At 47.1% G+C, this 18,780-nt stretch overlaps 1 protein-coding gene across 1 annotated transcript in view; it reads right to left on the bottom strand.

Moving 5' to 3' along the window:
- The window catches only part of LOC141147945 (guanylate-binding protein 6-like), an 80,084-nt gene that overhangs the window by 19,241 nt on the left and 42,063 nt on the right, over window positions 1-18,780 (bottom strand). The window contains exon 9 of the mRNA XM_073635103.1: window positions 14,971-15,164. Coding sequence (XP_073491204.1) covers window positions 14,971-15,164 — 194 coding nt within the window. The remainder of the gene's footprint in view (window positions 1-14,970; window positions 15,165-18,780) is intronic.

The raw sequence follows: 18,780 nt of genomic DNA, 5'->3' as shown, positions 1-18,780 counted from the left end.
ACTGAGTAGGCTGGAGCACCTTCACTGAGCAGAGCAGGCTGGTGTGGACAACAGGCAGGAAGACTGCAGACAGGCTGACAGGATCCCAGGGAGCAGGCAGATGGATGGTCAGGAGACAGGCCGGGTTTGGCAACAGGCAGACGGCAGAGGTACAGTGGAACAGGCAAGCGGATAGTCAGACAAGCAAAGGTCGGTGCAGGCAGAGTTCAGAGAAAGGTCGGGGGACAAGGCCGGGTCAATAGGTATAACAGGAACAAACAAGGTACACGGTCAGGCTCTGGAACGACTAGCTGTTGATTAGGCAGCACTGGTCACCAGAACTCACTGGCTTAAATAGGGCTTTTGGCGCCAAACGACGTGCACGCCCGCGCCCCGGCACACACAGGCACGCGCGCCCGCCAACGCCCGCACGCGCGCCCCCGCACACCGGCGTGCACAGTGGAACGATCCTGGACACACACACCGGCGCCGCGAGGAGCCCGCACGGCGAGGTCCGCAGAAACGCGTGCGCCAACGCGCGCCGACGCACCCTGACACACACCACCGCGGGCGCCCCGCCTGCCAAGGTAAGAACCCTGACAGTGCCCCCTCCTCAAGGGCAGCCTCCGGATGCCCAGCTGGGCCAGCCTGGGAACATGGGAGTTCTTGAAGGTTCGTAGCAATTCGTTGGCATGCAGGTTACCTTCGGGTTCCCAAGAATTATCCTCGGGTCCATACCCCTTCCATTTAATGAGGTACTGGAGCTGATTCTGCCTCTTCCTACAATCCAAGATTGCCTCGACTTCGAACTCCTCCTCATTGTTGACCAAAACAGCCTCCGGTGGCTTGGCCTTACGGTCAGGAAAAGGATCGTGGATAACTGGTTTCAGTAGTGAAAAATGGTGGATTCTAAGAGACTCTGGCAGACTAAGTTCAAAGGCAACATCATTCACCTTTCTCTTCACCCGAAACGGGCCCAGGAACTTAGGTCCCAACTTCTTGGAGGGACAAGCCAACTTTAGGTTAGTTGTAGAGAGCCATACTTGGTTGCCAGGTTCAAGGACGAGTTCTCCTCGCCTTTTCTTATCGAACATCCTCTTGAAGGAAGCCTGGGATTGGGCCATGGTTTCCTGCAAGATCTTACAGTTACTAGAAAAGAACTCCATAGTTTCCGTTACTGCAGGTAGAGAACATTCCGGGATAGAACTGGGAAGGAAAGAAGGATTGAATCCATAATTCGCAAAGAAAGGAGTCTGGTTGATGGCAGAGTGTAGGGAGTTGTTATATGAGAATTCGGCGACTGGTAACAAGGACACCCAGTCGTCTTGTGTAAATACAGAAAAACAACGGAGATATTGCTCCAGCGTCTGGTTAGTTCTTTCTGTCTGGCCGTTCGTCTGAGGGTGGTAGGCCGAGGAGAACGCCAATTCAATTTCCAAAGCGGCACACAGTGCTCTCCAAAACCGGGAGGTAAATTGAACACCTCGGTCGGATACGATATTCGCGGGCACCCCATGTAACCTTACTACTTCCTTGACGAATATCTTCGCCGTTTCTACGGCTGTGGGAGTACCCTTCATAGGGATGAAGTGTGCCATCTTGGATAGCCTATCGATCACCACAAAGATGGTTGAGAAACCTTCAGAGGGGGGTAACTCCACAATGAAATCCATTGATAGCATTCTCCAAGGCCTGTCAGGAATCGGTAAGGGTCTCAATAAACCCCAGGCCTTTGAGCGGTTGCATTTATTCCGGGCACAAGTGCGGCAAGAACCCACATACTTCTTACAGTCCTCCAGGAGACATGGCCACCAAAAGGTGCGTAGCACCAATTCTGAGGTTTTCCGGGCTCCGAAGTGACCCGCCAGCTTGTGGTCATGACATAGTTCCAGTACCAGTACCCTACATCTTTCAGGTACAAAAATCTTGCCTTCATGCCAGAGCAACCCATCATTTAAACTGGTTCCAGTAGGTAGAGGAATTTCAGAGGAGGCCTGTTTAATCCTGGAAATTAAATCTCCCTGGAGAAGTAAGAAACTACCTGCAGGCAGAATAGTATCAGGAGGAGTACTTTCCTTGGAGTCGTGAAACATCCGTGATAGGGCATCAGGTTTTCCATTCTTGGATCCGGGCCTGTACGTGATATGAAAGGAGAAGCGGGAAAAAAAAAGTGCCCATCTAGCCTGTCGTGGTCTGAGTCGCTTGGCTGCTCTTAAGTATTCCAAGTTCTTGTGGTCGGTAAAGATGAGAACCGGATGTACCGCACCCTCTAGTAGATAGCGCCATTCTTCCAAAGCTGCTTTGATAGCCAACAGTTCCCGGTCTCCGACATCATAATTTTTCTCAGATGATGAGAGTTTATGGGAAAAGAATGCTACAGGAAACAAGAGGGCCTTGGGGCCCTGACGTTGAGAAAGTACTGCCCCCACTGCAATCTCCGAAGCATCCACTTCTAGTACAAACGGTAACGCAGGGTCCGGGTGCTTGAGAATAGAGGCAGAAGTAAACAGTCCCTTTAATTTCTCGAACGCTGCCTGTGCTTGGGATGACCAACAGAATCGTGCCCCCTGTTTAGTAAGTTCCGTTATTGGTGCAATGATCTTAGAAAAGTCTTTAATGAATTTCCTATAAAAGTTGGAAAATCCTACGAAACGTTGGACTCCTTTCTTGTCTGTAGGAGCCGGCCAGTCCAGGATGGCCGATACTTTTTGTGGGTCCATCTTGATTCCTTCAACAGAAATAATGAGTCCCAAGAACTGAATACTCTGGCGTTCGAACTCACATTTATCTAGTTTAGCGTATAAGCCATGTTGCCTGAGCCGGACGAGAACATTCCTGACGTGCCTGCGATGATCCGCCAAAGAAGAGGAGAAGATGAGTATATCGTCCAGATAAACGATGACGTAAAGGTCCAGGATATCTCTAAAGATGTCGTTCACAAAGTGCTGGAACGTAGCTGGGGCATTACAAAGACTGAAGGGCATGACCTGGTACTCGAAATGCCCGAAACGAGTGCGAAACGCAGTCTTCCACTCGTCGCCCTCCCGGATGCGGATTAAGTTATAAGCACCCCGGAGATCCAATTTAGTAAAGATTCTGGCAGTGCCCAGTCTTTGGAATAACTCAGGTACCAGAGGGAGCGGGTAGCGATTTTTAATCGTGATCTTGTTCAGTTCGCGGTAATCAATACATGGCCGCAGGGAATGATCCTTCTTTTCCACAAAAAATAAACCCGCACCGGCCGGAGAGGTGGACGGGCGGATAAATTTCTTTTTCAGATTTTCATCCAAGTACTGCTTCAGGGTGCCCAGCTCCTGCTCAGTCAGGGGGAAGATCCGGCCAAAAGGTACCTCGGTTCCAGGAAGCAATTCAATTGGGCAGTCGTAGGGCCTGTGTGGCGGTAGTAATTCTGCCCCCTTTTTGCTAAACACATCCGCAAAGTCTTGGTAAGGCTCAGGAATAGCTTGAAGCAGATCAACATCTGGATGTAGACAGAGGAGTTGGGCAACCTCACGGCCTGTCCCTTGCAAGCAGTGTTGAAGACAATATCCAGAGAGGAACTCGACATTACCTGAAGCCCAGTTGATTTGGGGGTTGTGCGCCTGTAGCCAAGGTATTCCAAGAATAACTGGAAAGAGGGGGGACGAGATGGCGTCCAGACAGAGATATTCATGGTGTTGCTGGCCCATGATGGCTTCTAAGGGGACAGTCTCCTGAGTGACTGGGCCGGAGCGGAGAGCAGAACCGTCAGCGAGATGAACAGCAAGGCTTTGAGTTTTGGTTTGGAGAGGGATGGCATGTTGAGAGGCAAAGGTCCGGTCAATAAAACAGCTGCAGGCTCCAGAATCAATGATAGCTGGAACTTAGATGGCCTTTCCGGGAAGCTGTAAAGTGACAGAAATGGTTAGGTGCGTGCCCAAAGAGGGTACAATAGTAGCACAGGTACGAACATCAGAACGACACTTACGCATCTTGTTGGGGCAACCGCTGGCGTAGTGCCCCGATTCCCCGCAGTAGAGGCAGAGGTTGTGTGCCCGCCTACGTGTCTTCTCCTCTGGGGTCAAAGAAGCACGGAATAGACCAAGCTGCATTGGTTCAGGTGCATCATAGGTCGAGGCAGGTGGTGGAGCAGGAGATCTACTGGGAGGACAGGGTACTTGTGGAATCATCCAGGTGGGACGAAAGGTACTGGTGGTTCTTTCGGTACGTCGTTCTCGCAGTCTACGGTCTATTTGGATTGACAGATTGATAAGGTCTTCCAGGGTCTGTGGTACCCCTACTCGTGCCAACTCATCTTTGAGAGGTTCTGATAACCCCATCCTGAACTGATGGCGCAATGCAGCGTCATTCCATGCCGTGTCAGAACTCCAGCGTCTGAACTCGACAGCATAGTCTTCAGCTGCTCGACGGCCTTGACGAAGGGCCTGTAAGGAAGCTTCTGCGGTGGCAATGAGCTGGGGGTCTTCGTATAGTTGGGACATGGCTCCAAAGAAGGCCTCCAGATTATCCAAGACAACAGATTTTTGCTCCAAGAGTCGGTGGGCCCATGTTTGTGGTTCACCAGACAGTAAGGAAATAACAAAGCCCACCTTAGTGGCTTCCAGGGAGAACGTGCGTGGCTGAAGGGCGAAGTACAGGTTGCAAGCATTCCGAAAGGCATGATACTTACTTCGGTCTCCGAGAAATCTTTCGGGTACTGGTACTTTGGGCTCAGGAGGTAACATGACCACAGAAGGTGTTGAGGTGGCTGCTGCGGACCCTGGTGGACCGGAGGGTGCGGACAAAGCCTGCACACGTTCTTCCAAGCTGGAATATCCCTCTTGTAGGCTTTTCACTGCCTGGGTTAGACCCGCCAAATGTCGGCAAAGTTCATCCATGGGGGAGGCCCCCTGCCCGGACTCGGTCATGGCTGCCTAATACTATCAGGCTCCTACTTACCAGACCGGCGAGTCCTGTCGGGCAGAGGGTAGGCTCCCTTACCCTCTGACTATCGGCCCCCTGGTAGAGTAAACAGGGGGTACGACAGTACGGAGTGGTATGAAGGCCTGTGAGGCTGTTCAGGTATTGCAGTCCGGGTGTCACAGGGTTAACTGTTGCAAAGACTGAGTAGGCTGGAGCACCTTCACTGAGCAGAGCAGGCTGGTGTGGACAACAGGCAGGAAGACTGCAGACAGGCTGACAGGATCCCAGGGAGCAGGCAGATGGATGGTCAGGAGACAGGCCGGGTTTGGCAACAGGCAGACGGCAGAGGTACAGTGGAACAGGCAAGCGGATTGTCAGACAAGCAAAGGTCGGTGCAGGCAGAGTTCAGAGAAAGGTCGGGGGACAATGCCGGGTCAATAGGTATAACAGGAACAAACAAGGTACACGGTCAGGCTCTGGAACGACTAGCTGTTGATTAGGCAGCACTGGTCACCAGAACTCACTGGCTTAAATAGGGCTTTTGGCGCCAAACGACGTGCACGCGCGCGCCCCGGCACACACAGGCACGCGCGCCCGCCAAAGCCCGCGCGCGCGCCCCCGCACACCGGCGTGCACGGTGGAACGATCCTGGACACACACACCGGCGCCGCAAGGAGCCCGCACGGCGAGGTCCGCAGAAACGCGTGCGCCAACGCGCGCCGACGCACCCTGACGCACACCACCGCGGGCGCCCCGCCTGCCAAGGTAAGAACCCTGACAATTCCAGTCTAGCCAAGCCTATATCTGACTGTAGGCCATTCCTGGTGTACGTTTTCAAATAAACTTTCAGGCAGGCGATTCAGTTTGCTGCAGTGCATAATTTATATATACAGTCTCCTACATATATATCCACTGCATTCTAGTTTAGCCAAGCCTATATCTGACTGCAGGCCATTCCTGGTGTACGTTTTCAGATATACTTTCAGGCAGGCAGGTGATGCAGTGATCTGCAGTGCATAAACTATTTATACAGTCTCCTACATATATATCCATTGCATTCTAGTCTAGCCAAGCCTATATCTGACTGCAGGCCATTCCTGGTGTACGTTTTTAAATACACTTGCAGGCAGGCAGGTGATTCAGTGATCTGCAGTGCATTAAATATATATATATATATATATATATATATATATATATATATATATATATATATATATATATATATATACAGTCTCCTATATATATATCCACTGCATTCCAGTATAGCCAAGCCTATATCTGACTGCAGGCCATTCCTGGTGTACTTTTTCAAATATACTTTCAGGCAGGCAGGTGGATCAGTGTTCTGCAGTGCATTAAATATATATACAGTCTCCTACAGATATATATCCACTGCATTCTAGCCTAGCCAAGCCTATATCTGACTGCAGGCCATTCCTGGTGTACTTTTTATAGTAAACTTCAGGCGGTGTTTTGCTAATAACATTTTACAGCATGTCTGGAAGGCCACCAAGGAGAGGCAGACGCTCACAGGTCACTAAAAGAGGGCAAGCAGGCTCTGTGTCTACAGCCAACAGTGCTGGTCGTGGACACAGTGCATCATCAGCACATGGCCGTGGGGCACGCTTGTCCTTTTTTTCGGCAGCTGGCCCTGTTGATCCACAACATGCAGAAGAGTTGGTAGAGTGGATAACTAAGCCATCCTCATCCTCCTCATCCTCTGTCACCCAGGCTCAGAGTAGTTTGCCTGCCAATGCAGCTGCCAAAACGGCCTATTCCATTGGTTCAATGTTATCAGTCACTCCTTCCCTAGCCCCACCGTCATGCATGCAGGAGTCCCCTGAACTGTTCGAGCACAGTGCCGGGCACATGCTGCAGGAGAATGCGCAGCGTTTTGAAGGCTCCGATGGTGGTACCTGGGTTGAGGAAGGCAGTAACGTGAGCCCAGAGAGAGGGGGTGCCCAAGAAGGACAAGAAATTGACAGTCATGTTCCCCCAGCTGCAGCATACTGCTAGGTTTGCTCCAGTGACGAGGAGGGAGGGGATGATGAGGTCACTGACTCTACGTGGGTGCCTGATAGAAGAGAGGAGGAGGAGGCACATCTCCAATGAGGCAGGATGCCCTCCAGGGGCCAGCTTAAGGGCAGCCACCTGACTGCATCACACCGCAGAGCTCCGCATGTGCAGGGCGCTGCTGACTCCCTGAGTATTTTGAAAAGTTCTTTGGTGTGGGCCTTTTTTGATACGTGTGCAGCAGATCGCACTGTTGCTGTTTGCAACATATGTCTGAAGAGTATCAAGCATGGCCAAAACATCAGCCGCTTGGGCACCACATGCTTCACCAGATATATGTCGAGCTACCATGCAGTCTGTTGGCAACAGTACTTAAAAGACCCACACCAAAGAACAAGGCGGACCTCTCCTTGCTCCTCATCAGCTGGGATCTCCAACCTCACTATACTTTCAGTCCTCTCAGAAACCTGCACTGAGAGGAATGAAGGTGTAGAATTAGGTGTGCCAAGTACTTGCGGGCAGTCTGCTATCGATACACCAACATCCGATTGTAGCAGGGAAATTTCCCTACCCCAGTTGCTAAGCCTTTGAAAGAAATTCAGTCCCAGTCATCCACATGCTTAGCGGCTGAATGCTAGCTTGGCTACATTGCTAGCACTCCAACTGCTGCCTTTTCTGCTGGTAGACTCTGCTCCCTTTCGTGAATTTGTGGAATGTGCGGTACCTCAGTGGCAGCTTCCTAAACGCCACTTCTTTTCATGGAAGGCCATTCCGGCTCTCTACCGGCATGTGGAAGGAAATGTCTTGGCCTTGTTGGACAGGGCGGTCAGCGGTAAGGTGCATATTACCGCTGACTCATGGTCCAGCAGGCATGGACAGGGACATTACCTTTCTTTCACGACGCACTGGGTAACTCTGCTGGCAGCTAGGAAGGATGTAGGGCAGGGTGCAGTATTGCTGGAGCTTTTTCTGCCACCACACCTCCAAAATGCTAGTAGTGCTGATTCTGCCACACCTCTCTCCTCCATCCCCTCCTCTTCTTCTTCCTCTATGGACTCTTGCTCTGCAGATTTGTGCAGATTTGAGCACCAGTGGTGCTCCTTAGGCGTTCAAGGGGCTACTCAAGCACTCAGGCAAAAAGATGCCATGTGGTGCTTGAGTTGGTCTGCTTAGGGGACAGGAACCACGCTGGGGTAGAGATTCTGTCAACTCTGCAGGGGCAGACTCAGAGGTGGTTGACGCCACACCAGCTTCGGCCAGGAATGGTGGTTTGCGACAATGGCACCAACCTCCTCTCCGCCCTCTGACAGGGACACTTGACCCATGTTCCCTGTTTGGTTCACATCTTTAATTTGGTGGTGCAGTGGTTTTTGTGCAGGTACCCCGGCTTACAGGATCTCCTGAGGCAGGCCAGGAAAGTCTGTGGGTATTTCCGCTGGTCATATAATGCCATTGCTCAGCTGGCTGACCTTCAAAAGGAATGCAACCTGCCCAAGAGCTTCACACACAGCAGAGGGCCATCAATGAGTACCTGTGTAAATATGGCACAGGACAGGGTCAGGGGAGCTTGGCTTTTTTCGCCACACCAGTGCCTACTGATCAAGAATACATGCACTGTCCTGTCACCACTTGGGGAGGCCACGAGGATGGTGAGCAGTGACAGTGCATGCATCAGTGATACTGTCCCTCTTGTCTTCCTGTTGGAGCACACGCTTTGTGGAATAATGGACAGGGCACTTGAGGCAGAACAGAGGGAGGAAGAGGAGGACTTCCTTACCTCTCAAGGCTCCCTTTATCCAGACAGTATTCCTGCAGGCCTGCCAATCACACAGGAAGAGGAGGAGGAGAATGAGGTTTGTGTCAGCATGGAGGTGGAGCCTAGCACTCAGCATCAGCAGCAGTCTTCAAGGGATCGTTTTCAGACCCCAGAAACCCATGGACTTGTACATGGCTGGGAGGAGGTGGCTGTGGATCATGTCATCCTTAGTGACTCAGAGGACTCTGGATCGAATGCCTCAGCAAACCTTCGCTTCATGGCTTCCCTGATAATGCAAAGCCTGCGAAAGGACCCTTGGATTTGTGGTATCAAGGAGAGGGATCATTACTGGCTGGCAACCCTTCTTGATCCATGTTACAAGGGTAAGGTTGCAGACCTTATCTTGCCATCGCAGAGGGAGCAGAGGATGAAACATCTTCAGGAGGCCTTGCAGAAAGGTCTGTGCAATGCTTTCCCAGAGACTGGGAGGTTACAAACGCCTGTTCCTGGTCAACGTGTTGCTGAGGCTTTAGTCAGTCACAGAAGGAGCGGTGGAGAAGTTGGCCATCTGACCGATGCGTTCAGACAATTCTTTATTCTGCAGCCCCAAGGTCTGATCGGTTCCAGCAACCATCGTTAGCATCTGATTTACATGGTACAGGAATACCTAGGGGCAAGATCAGACTTGGAGACCTTTCCAACCGAAAATCCACTGGTTTACTGGGTCTTGAGGATGGATCACTGGCCAGAGCTTGCACAATATGCAATTGAGCTACTTGCCTGTCCTGCATTCAGCGTTCTTTCTGAACGCACATTCAGTGCTGCTGGAGGCTTTGTAACTGATCACAGAGTGCTCCTGTCCACAGACTCAGTTGATCGGCTCACCTTCATAAAAATGAATCAGTCTTGGATCACCAGCTACCAAGCAGCACCTGATGCTGATGTGACAGATTAATTTTTATATGAATGTGAGATCTCTTGAAGACTGCCTATGCTAAGTGACTATCCTGTTATACTGAGTGACTATCCTATGCCTCCTCAATATTCATGTTGATAGCTTCTAAGAACATTTTTGTTTCAGGGCACCACCACCAGTGCCCAAGGCCCAATTTTTCTGCCCCTGTTTTAAATTGGTGTATAATTATAATTTTTGTTGTAATATTTTGCAGCAGGGCTCGTTCTTGCACTCAACTAGAGTATCTGTGAGGGGGTTCAGTATTGTGGCACCACTACCAGTGCCTAAGGCCCAATTTTTCTGCCCCTGTTTAACAGGAGCTTGTAATTACAATTTTTTCTGTAATATTTCACAGCAGGGCTCGTTCCTGCGCTCAACTAAAGTATCTGTGAGGGGTTGCAGTGTTGTGGCACCACGACCAATGTCTAAGGCCCAATTTTTCTGCCCCTGTTTAACGGGGGCATGTAATTACAATATTTGCTCTAATATTTCACAGCAGGGCCCGTTCAAACGCTCAACAACAGAATCTGTGAGGGGTTACAGTGTTCTGGCACCACCACCACTGCCTAAGACCCAATTTTTCTGCCCCTATTTAGCAGGGGCGTGTAATTACAATTTTGATCTAATATCTCACAGCAGGGCCCGTTCCTGTGCCCACCAAGAGTAACTGTGAGGGCTTACAGTGTTGTGGCACCACCACCACACCACCACCAAAGGCCCATTTTTTCTGCCCCTGTTCAACAGGGGCATGTAATTACAATTCTTGATATAATATTTCACAACAGGGCCTGTTCCAGCGCCCACCAAGAGTAACTGTGAGGGCTTACAGTGTTCTGGTACCATCAACACCTAAGGCCCAATTTGAGTATATAGGGCAGGCTGTATAGTATATACAGGCGGTCCCTTACTTTCAAACATCCGACTTACAAACTAATCCTACTTACAAATGGAGGGAGACAACAGGAAGAGGAAATCTACCCCTAGGAAGGGAAATTCTCTCCTGTAAGAGTTAATATGGGAAAAATGTGTCTCCACTGATGTTTTATCACCAATCCTTGTTTTCCTAATAACCCCAAATTTTCAAAATCCAATTGTCATTGGGACAAAAAGTGAGGTGAAATCTTCTGAACAGGGGCACAGACAGCAAAACAAATGTTACAGGCTGATAACCCTTCCCTATGTTATCCAAAAAGCTTAAAAAATGTTTTTTTGGCTGGAGCTACACTTGTACCTGTGTAAAAAATGTACCTGTTCCAAATTACAAACAGATTCAACTTAAGAACAAACCTACAGTCCCTGTCTTTCTTGGGACCGCCTGTATACTGCTGTTCAGAGTATATAGGACCTGGGGGCCCCACGCCTTTCCTTTTTTTTAATTTGGCCCAAAGGGCCTGGTAATGGGCTGGGGGGGAACCCATGCCGTTTATCTCAATAATTTTCATCCATATTGCCGGGACCCGACATTACATTACAGCCGAAAGCAGTTTTAAATGACTTTTATTCCTTTAGAAATGTCATTTTGTGCAGGGACTGTTCTAAACATGGGAAACACGTGCCACTTTACAGGCATACTATAGACACCCCCCAGGTACGATATTTAACCACTTGCTTACTGGGCACTTAAACCCCCCTCCTATCCAGACCAATTTTCAGCTTTCAGCGTTGACGATTGCGCGATCATACAACACTGTACCCAAATGAAATTTTTATCATTTTTTCACCACAAATAGAGCTTTCTTTTGGTGGTATTTGATCACCTTTGCAGTTTTTACTTTTTGTTAAAAAAATTTAAAATTTTAAAAAAATATATATATTTTTTTTATATTTTGTTATAAAAAATTTAAAACAGGTAATTTTTCTCCTTCATTGATGTACGCTGATGAGGCGGCAGTGATGGGCACTGATAGGCGGCAGTGATGGGCACTGATGGGCACTGATGGGCACTGATCAGTTACACTGATAGGCAGCACTGCTAGGTGGCACTGATTGGCACTACAGGTGAGCATTGATAGCTGGCACTTGTGGGCATTGATAGTTGGCACTTGTCGGCACTGTTAGGTGGCACTTATGGGAACTGTTAGGTGGCACTGTGGGCACTGTTAGGTGGCACTATTAGGTGATGAGGCAGATGTGCCTCTTCCACTTTGGGACCGATGTCCCTCACATCCGAGCCGGTGATCGGCTTTTTTTTCTACTCACGCTGTCAGCATGAGTAGAAAAAAAAAGATTACCGATCTTTTGTTTACATCATGTGATTAGCTGTCATTGGCTGACAGCTTATCACATGGTAAGGGGCCCAGACCGGCCCCTTACTTGGATCGGTGATCACCCGAGTCTCAGTGACTCGGTGATCACAGCACGCTCGGCGTGCACCCTGCAGGGCGCGTACACAGGGGAGGCCGTCATATGACGGCCTCCCGGGAATACAGGTCAGCGCTGTGGCCGTCATTCGGCCATAGCGCAGATGTCGAGTGGTTAAAGGAATATTTCACTTTTATTTTTTCACTTTAAGCATTATTAAAATCACTACTCCCAAAAAAATGGCCGTTTTTAAAACTTTTTTTTTGCACTGATACATGTCCCCTGGGGCAGGACCCGGGTCCTCAAACACTTTCTAGGTGTTCGAATGTTCGTGCAAACTTTCGGTCCCTACGAATGTTCTGCCACAAACCACAAATCCCTATGAATAAGGGATCCATTAGATAGAGCGCAACGAGGGCATAGTGGTGTTGTATATTTTCCCCAGGCAAGGAGCTTTTGTGAGGTATAATGAGCCCTGTGTAAGATTAAAATCTGAGTTAACCTCTGAGATGGCGAGAGGGATATCTCAGGTAATACCTCCACCGCCGTGCCCAATACTCCTCATCCAAATCTTCTATATCCCTTTGCCAATGGGTAAAGCTATTTACTTGTTTTTCAGTACTCTCTACGGTTTGTAAAATAGAATAAAGGTCTCCTATTACCCTTGTTTCATGCAAAATATTGAAGTTGCCTTCGCAAATATCTTAGAGGAGTTGTATTGTAATTTAAATTTTGCAGTCTGACTTTGTAATGCATGATGTATTTGGAGATATTGATAAAAAATATTATTTGATAATTGGTAACCATCGTTTAGTATATTAATAGATAATATGATATCCCCTTCATATAGCTGATATAAAAATATTATGCCAGCTTTTTTCCATTCTAATAATTCTCTCAGCTTATTTAATTCACATAGACAATAATTATCCCATATAGGCATATGTCTCATATAGCCAGTATGCTGAGTAATAGTTCGTACTGCCTCCCATAACCTATGGGTTAAATAAAAGGTGGGAAACTTTATTTTATCATGAAAATGATGAGTGACTATTAGTTGAACTAAAGGGGGACATTTTAAATTTGGATAATATAATCTTCTGTATAGGATCCTGCATGTCTACATCCTCCCAGCCATAGCAATGTTGCAGTTGTGCTGCAATAAAATATAATCTTGCATTAGGTATCCGCTTTAACTGACAATTGCGCGGTCGTGCGACGCTGTACCAAAATAAAATTGACGTCCATTTTTTCCCACACACAGAGCTTTCTTTTGGTGGTATTTGATCATCTCTGCGGTTTTTATTTTTTGCGCTATAAACAAAAAAAGATTGACAATTTTGAATAAAAACGATATTTATTACTTTCTGCTATAAAACATACCCAATAAAAAAAATTTAAAAATCTAATTTTTTCATTAGTTTAGGCCAATATGTATTATTCTACATATTTTTGAATAAAATAAATCCCTAGAAGTGTAAATTTATTGGTTTACGCAAAAGTTATAGCGTATACAAAATAGGGGATAGACTTATGGCATTTTTATTATTTTTTTTTTACTAGTAATGGCGGTAATCAGCAATTTTTAGCGGGACTGCGACAGATCGGACACTTTTGACACTTTTTTAGGACCAGTGACATTTATACAGTGATCGGTGCTATAAAAATGCACTGATTACTGTATAAATGACACTGGCAGGGAAGGGGATAACGCTAGGGGGCTATCAAGGGGTTAAGTGTGTTCCCTGGGTGTGTTTACCAACTGTATGGGGGACGGTCTGACTGGGACAACACATATCAGGAAGACAAGATCCTGTGTCATCCCTGTAATCCCCTGTCAGAACAGAGATCTGCCTTGTTTACTTTGGCAGATACCCATTCTGTCTCTGTGGGAAACGATTGCGGGCGGCAGGCGGACCTGCTGATTGGCTCCCCCACTGGCCAATTGGCCTGTGCCCGCACAGGCTAGTGCACAAAACGATGTACACCTATGGCGATTCACGCAGCCGAGCCACCTTGCCGCAGTATAATGGTGGGTGGTAGGCAAGTGGTTTAACATAATGCTAAACAGATGAACTAGTAAAGGCTTTTAGATTTGCATTTGGGAGGCAAAAGTTGAGCCACATTTTTAACACCCCCCCAACTGCCCTGTTAAGCTTCAGTGGCTTCACGTCCATGGCAAAAATGATCTGACGTGTCGCATTTAGTGGACAGTAAACCTGAGGAAGCGACAAAAATGCTCTGCAACCGCATAAAATGCACATGGATGCATGATTTTGGGAATCCCCTGCAAGAAAAATATATTTTTTAGTGATATACTTCCAAAGGGAAAATATGTCTAAAGGGATTCAGACTCTGCCACTTCCCTCATTAGAACCCTGCAAGTAAAGCAGCTGATTAATTATAAAATCACTCATGTTCACTTTAAATATGGACACAGACAAGCGAACAGCTATTTCTTCAGAGTAATGCCCCGTACACACGATAGGATTTTCCGACGGAAAATGTTCTAAAGGAGCTTGTTGTCGGAAATTCCGACCATGTGTAGGCTTCATCGGACATTTTCCATAAGAATTTCCGTCATACAAAATTTGAGAGCTGGTCCTCAAATTTTCCGACAACAAAATCCGTTGTTGTAAATTCTTATAGTGTGTACACAATTCCGACGCACAAAGTTCCACGTATGCTCGGAATCAAGCAGAAGAGCCGCACTGGCTATTGAACTTGATTTTTCTCGGCTTATTGTATGTCACCGCGTTCTTGACGTTCGCAATTTCAGACCAACTTTGTGTGACCGTGTGTATGCAAGACAAGTTTGAGCCAACATCCATCGGAAAGAAAACATGGATTTTGTTGTTGGAAAATCCTATTGTGTGTACAGGGCATAACACAAGTTAGGAATCTGCAACAAAGTTTGCTAAACTCCCTGCACTTTACATAAATCACCCAGAGGGGAATGTTTTTTTCTCAATAAAAGTAGGCTTACTGTTTCAATATGAAAGAAAAAAAATAATTGGTTCAGCCATCTGACGGTAGACAATTCACCCAAATTCATTTGTATTACCCTCTCCTTCTGTCTGAGGACTTCAGCAATTTTCTCTTCCATTAGTTTTCTTTCTTCGTTGTTCTTCTCCATCAGATCTTTAATGGTCTGCTGAAGACTGGTCTTCTCTTGCTCAAGCTTTTGTGCGAGGTTTTCTTCTTCCATTTTCCTTATTTTTTTTTCCATCTCCTCAGTTTGTTTCCTAATTTCTTCCCCTAATAAGGGTATATAAAAAAAAAAAAAATAGACAAAACACATGTTTTACTACAGTCCGGTGCAATTGAAATTTGAGAAAATAATCTCTCTCACCTTGTAATTTTAAAAGAGAAGGAACTGTTAATAAGCTGATTCTGCAATCTTCATAATGTAAGGTCTGCTGAAGCTGTCCATGCACACCTTCAGACACTACATACAGTAGCTGTTGGTAACTTTAAAGAAGAGTATATTTCATGCTTTATGTGTAATGTGTTTGTCTGTATTTTACAAGCAAGTAAAGTTTGGTCAATGATGTCACCTGGAATTGAACAAAGATGCTGCTGTTTGATGACGAAATGCGTAGGAAGGGAGTTCCGGGTGACATCACTTTCACCTTTGGAACACACAGCAGCCATCTTGGTGCATCCAATGCTTCCTGCTTTATGTGCATGACAGTTTTGATGTCTTATAACTGATGTAAGTGCAATACTTCAAAAGTTTTTTTTATAGGTACACTTATTTACACTGTATGAGGTTCTCCTCCCTTCCTTAATGGCACAACTTAGGGCATTCTATCCTTGGAGCTTAAAAAGGGAATTACAGAGGAATGTACTAAGGCTGAATGATGACAATATCAAAAAGGGGGTAGAACTTATACCACTTTGGATCAAATTTAGGTGCATATTGACTCAATTGGTAAAACACAGTATCACTCTAAACTGATGAGTGCAGCAGTGTGTTTAAGAGGCACTCTGGACACCCCTTGGAGGAACTCCACTGTAGAGCACTTTAGTTGTGGCATTTTTTTTGCACCTTGAGTTGACTTTTGTTTGCAGTAACGCTGAGCACTTTCACCATGAATTTGGATCGACCGTTCACTTATTATGTTGTGCACATACCCTGTTTCCCCGAAAATAAGACCTAGCGTGATTGTCGGTGATGGCTGCAATATAAGCCCTACCCCCCAAATAAGCACTACCCTGTTTCTCCGAAAATAAGCCCTACCCTGAAAATAAGACCTACAAGGACTTTAACTAGGGCTCATTTGGGGGGTAGGGCTTATATTGCAGCCATCACTGACAATCACGCTAGATCTTATTTTCGGAGAAACAGGGTATGTGATGCATTTTGTATATTTATGTATTTAAATGACATACATGTTATACATGCCTGCTGTGTGTAATTGTTTTGCACTGAGCAGTGCTTCTGGCTCCCCCCCACTGAGTGCCCCCATGGCAAGCCCCTTACTATTGGCACACGTGTGCGGGCTAGCTCCTGAGCTGGATCTGTGTGTTCAAAACACACATAGCGTGGCTTGGCCCCCATTCCCCACTCCATCCTAACTGGCCAATGGCTCCCGCTGATGTGCCTGAGCCAGTGGGAATGGAGAGAGCAGAGAGAGTGCAGTGCTGTGCACCTAAGCAGAGGCTCTCTCCACTCTCCATCTGTCACGGTTCCTACCGTGTCATGCAAACGGCCAGGCGTGGTCACACCCCAAGTGATTCAAGGAGATATTGAACCCATGACTTTCTGTGTACTGCTCCTGTTGTATTGCCTCTGAGCCACACTTCAGCTCACTATTCAGCCTGGTTTCCAGTTACACCTTGTCCTACATGCAGCACTGAGGGCTATACTCTGGATCTTGCTTTGCAATTAGCACCTGTAACTCCTGGTTCAGCTGAGGCAGTTCATCAAATCAGCTGGATATAAAACACTGCCTCACTCTGAGGGTTGGGTCACGTCATTGTCTCTTGTATTGTCAAAGGTTCCTGTATTCCTGTGTTCTTGTTTTCAAGTTGCACTGTTCCAAGACTGACCCCGGCTTCTGACCCTGGCTCTGTTCATTGTTTACTCTGACTTCTGGAATCCCTGACTACAGCTTCACCTCGACAATCCTTTGGTAAATTCCTGTCAAGCCCCCGTGCACAGATTCACAGCCCAGGTAGCTTTTTACCTTGTTACTGCAGGCTGTGTGTATTTGCAAGCGTGATCATACATCTCTGCACTATGGACTCCAACCAAAGTAAGCCCTTATGCCCCGTACACACGGTCGGACATTGATCGGACATTCCGACAACAAAATCCATGGATTTTTTCCGATGGATGTTGGCTCAAACTTGTCTTGCATACACACGGTCACACAAAGTTGTTGGAAAATTCTGATCGTTCTGAACGTGGTGACATAAAACACGTACGTCGGGACTATAAATGGGGCAGTAGCCAATAGCTTTCGTCTCTTAATTTATTTTGAGCATGCGTGGCACTTTGTGCGTCGGATTTGTGTGCACACGATCAGGATTTCCGACAACGGATTTTGTTGTCGGAAAATTTTATAGCAAGCTCTCAAACTTTGTGTGTCGGAAATTCCTATGAAAAATGTGTGATGGAGCCCACACACGGTCGGAATTTCCAACAACAAGGTCCTATCACACATTTTTCATCAGAAAATCTGACAGTGTGTACAGGGCATTACACTTCCTCCTCACAGGGCAGATTGATAGCATTTGGAGCCATTGGCCATTGTTGCTGTCAATCAAATCCTGTGATGAGGGATCAGGGGACAGGGCCAAGACCTGCAGTCTGTCTATAGATACAGGCAGTGCACCTCGGGATCAAGCCCACGTGAGTGCCCCCATAGGAGGCCACTTCCTGTGGGACACTCATGGGCTCAATCCTGAGGTGTGCTGCCGGTGTCTATAGACACCGACAGTGGGTCTTGGCCCTGTCCCCTGCTCCCTCATCACAGGATTTGATTCACAGCAACAAGAGCCAATGGCTTTTGCTGAAGAGTTGGAGCCAGGAGCGCCAGTGGGGGACCTGAAAAGAGAAGGACCAGGGGTGCTCTGTGAAAAAACATTTTACATAGCAGGTAAGTATATTTTTTTTAAAGGAAAGCTTACAATTACTTTAAGTACAGTTTCATAACTTACCTTAATATTTCTTTAGGGGAAAAGACCTATGTGTGTGTGTGTGTGTGTGTTGTTGATGGGATCTCACCGGGGGAAAAAACGATGTGTGTGCTGGAGGTGGGATGTCATCAGGCTAAGACTAATCTGGGTGTGCTGGAGGTGGGATCTCACTGGGGAAAGACCAATGTGCTGGAGGTGAGTTCTCACTGGGGAAAGACCAATGTATGTGCTGGAGGTGTAATGCTCCCTGAGAAGGACCAGGAAGAAACAAAATCACCCAGTGGCAAAAAAAAAACAACTCTGACTTACTAATTACGTTAGTAAGCATTTCAGTTAGGCACTGCAAATTAACACAGGTATGTGCTGCTAGCGTGTATGAGGCCTCTAATTCAGCCTCTCAACAAGGGTTTAATGGAATCCTAAGGCTCCTTCAGAGATTGACAGGGGATACATGAGCAATAGTGAATTTCTGTCTCTCAGATAGGGATGGGCTATCTGTTCGAACATTGGCTGTTTGCCGAACAGCGAATAATTTGGGGTGTTTGCTGCAAATTCAAAAAGCCACGGAACACCCTTTAAAATTCTATGGGATAAATCTAAAGTGCTAATTTTAAATGTTAATATGCAAGTTATTGTCATAAAAAGTGTTTGGGGACCTGGGTCCTGCCCCAGGGGACATTTATCAATGCAAAAAAAATGTTTAAAATGGCTGTTTCGGGAGCAGTGA

This window comes from Aquarana catesbeiana, linkage group LG06 (assembly GCF_042186555.1).
Source record: "Aquarana catesbeiana isolate 2022-GZ linkage group LG06, ASM4218655v1, whole genome shotgun sequence".
Lineage (NCBI taxonomy): Eukaryota > Metazoa > Chordata > Amphibia > Anura > Ranidae > Aquarana > Aquarana catesbeiana.
The sequence above is the reverse complement of the archived record's forward strand: the minus strand, read 5'-3'. Positions and strand labels throughout refer to the sequence as shown.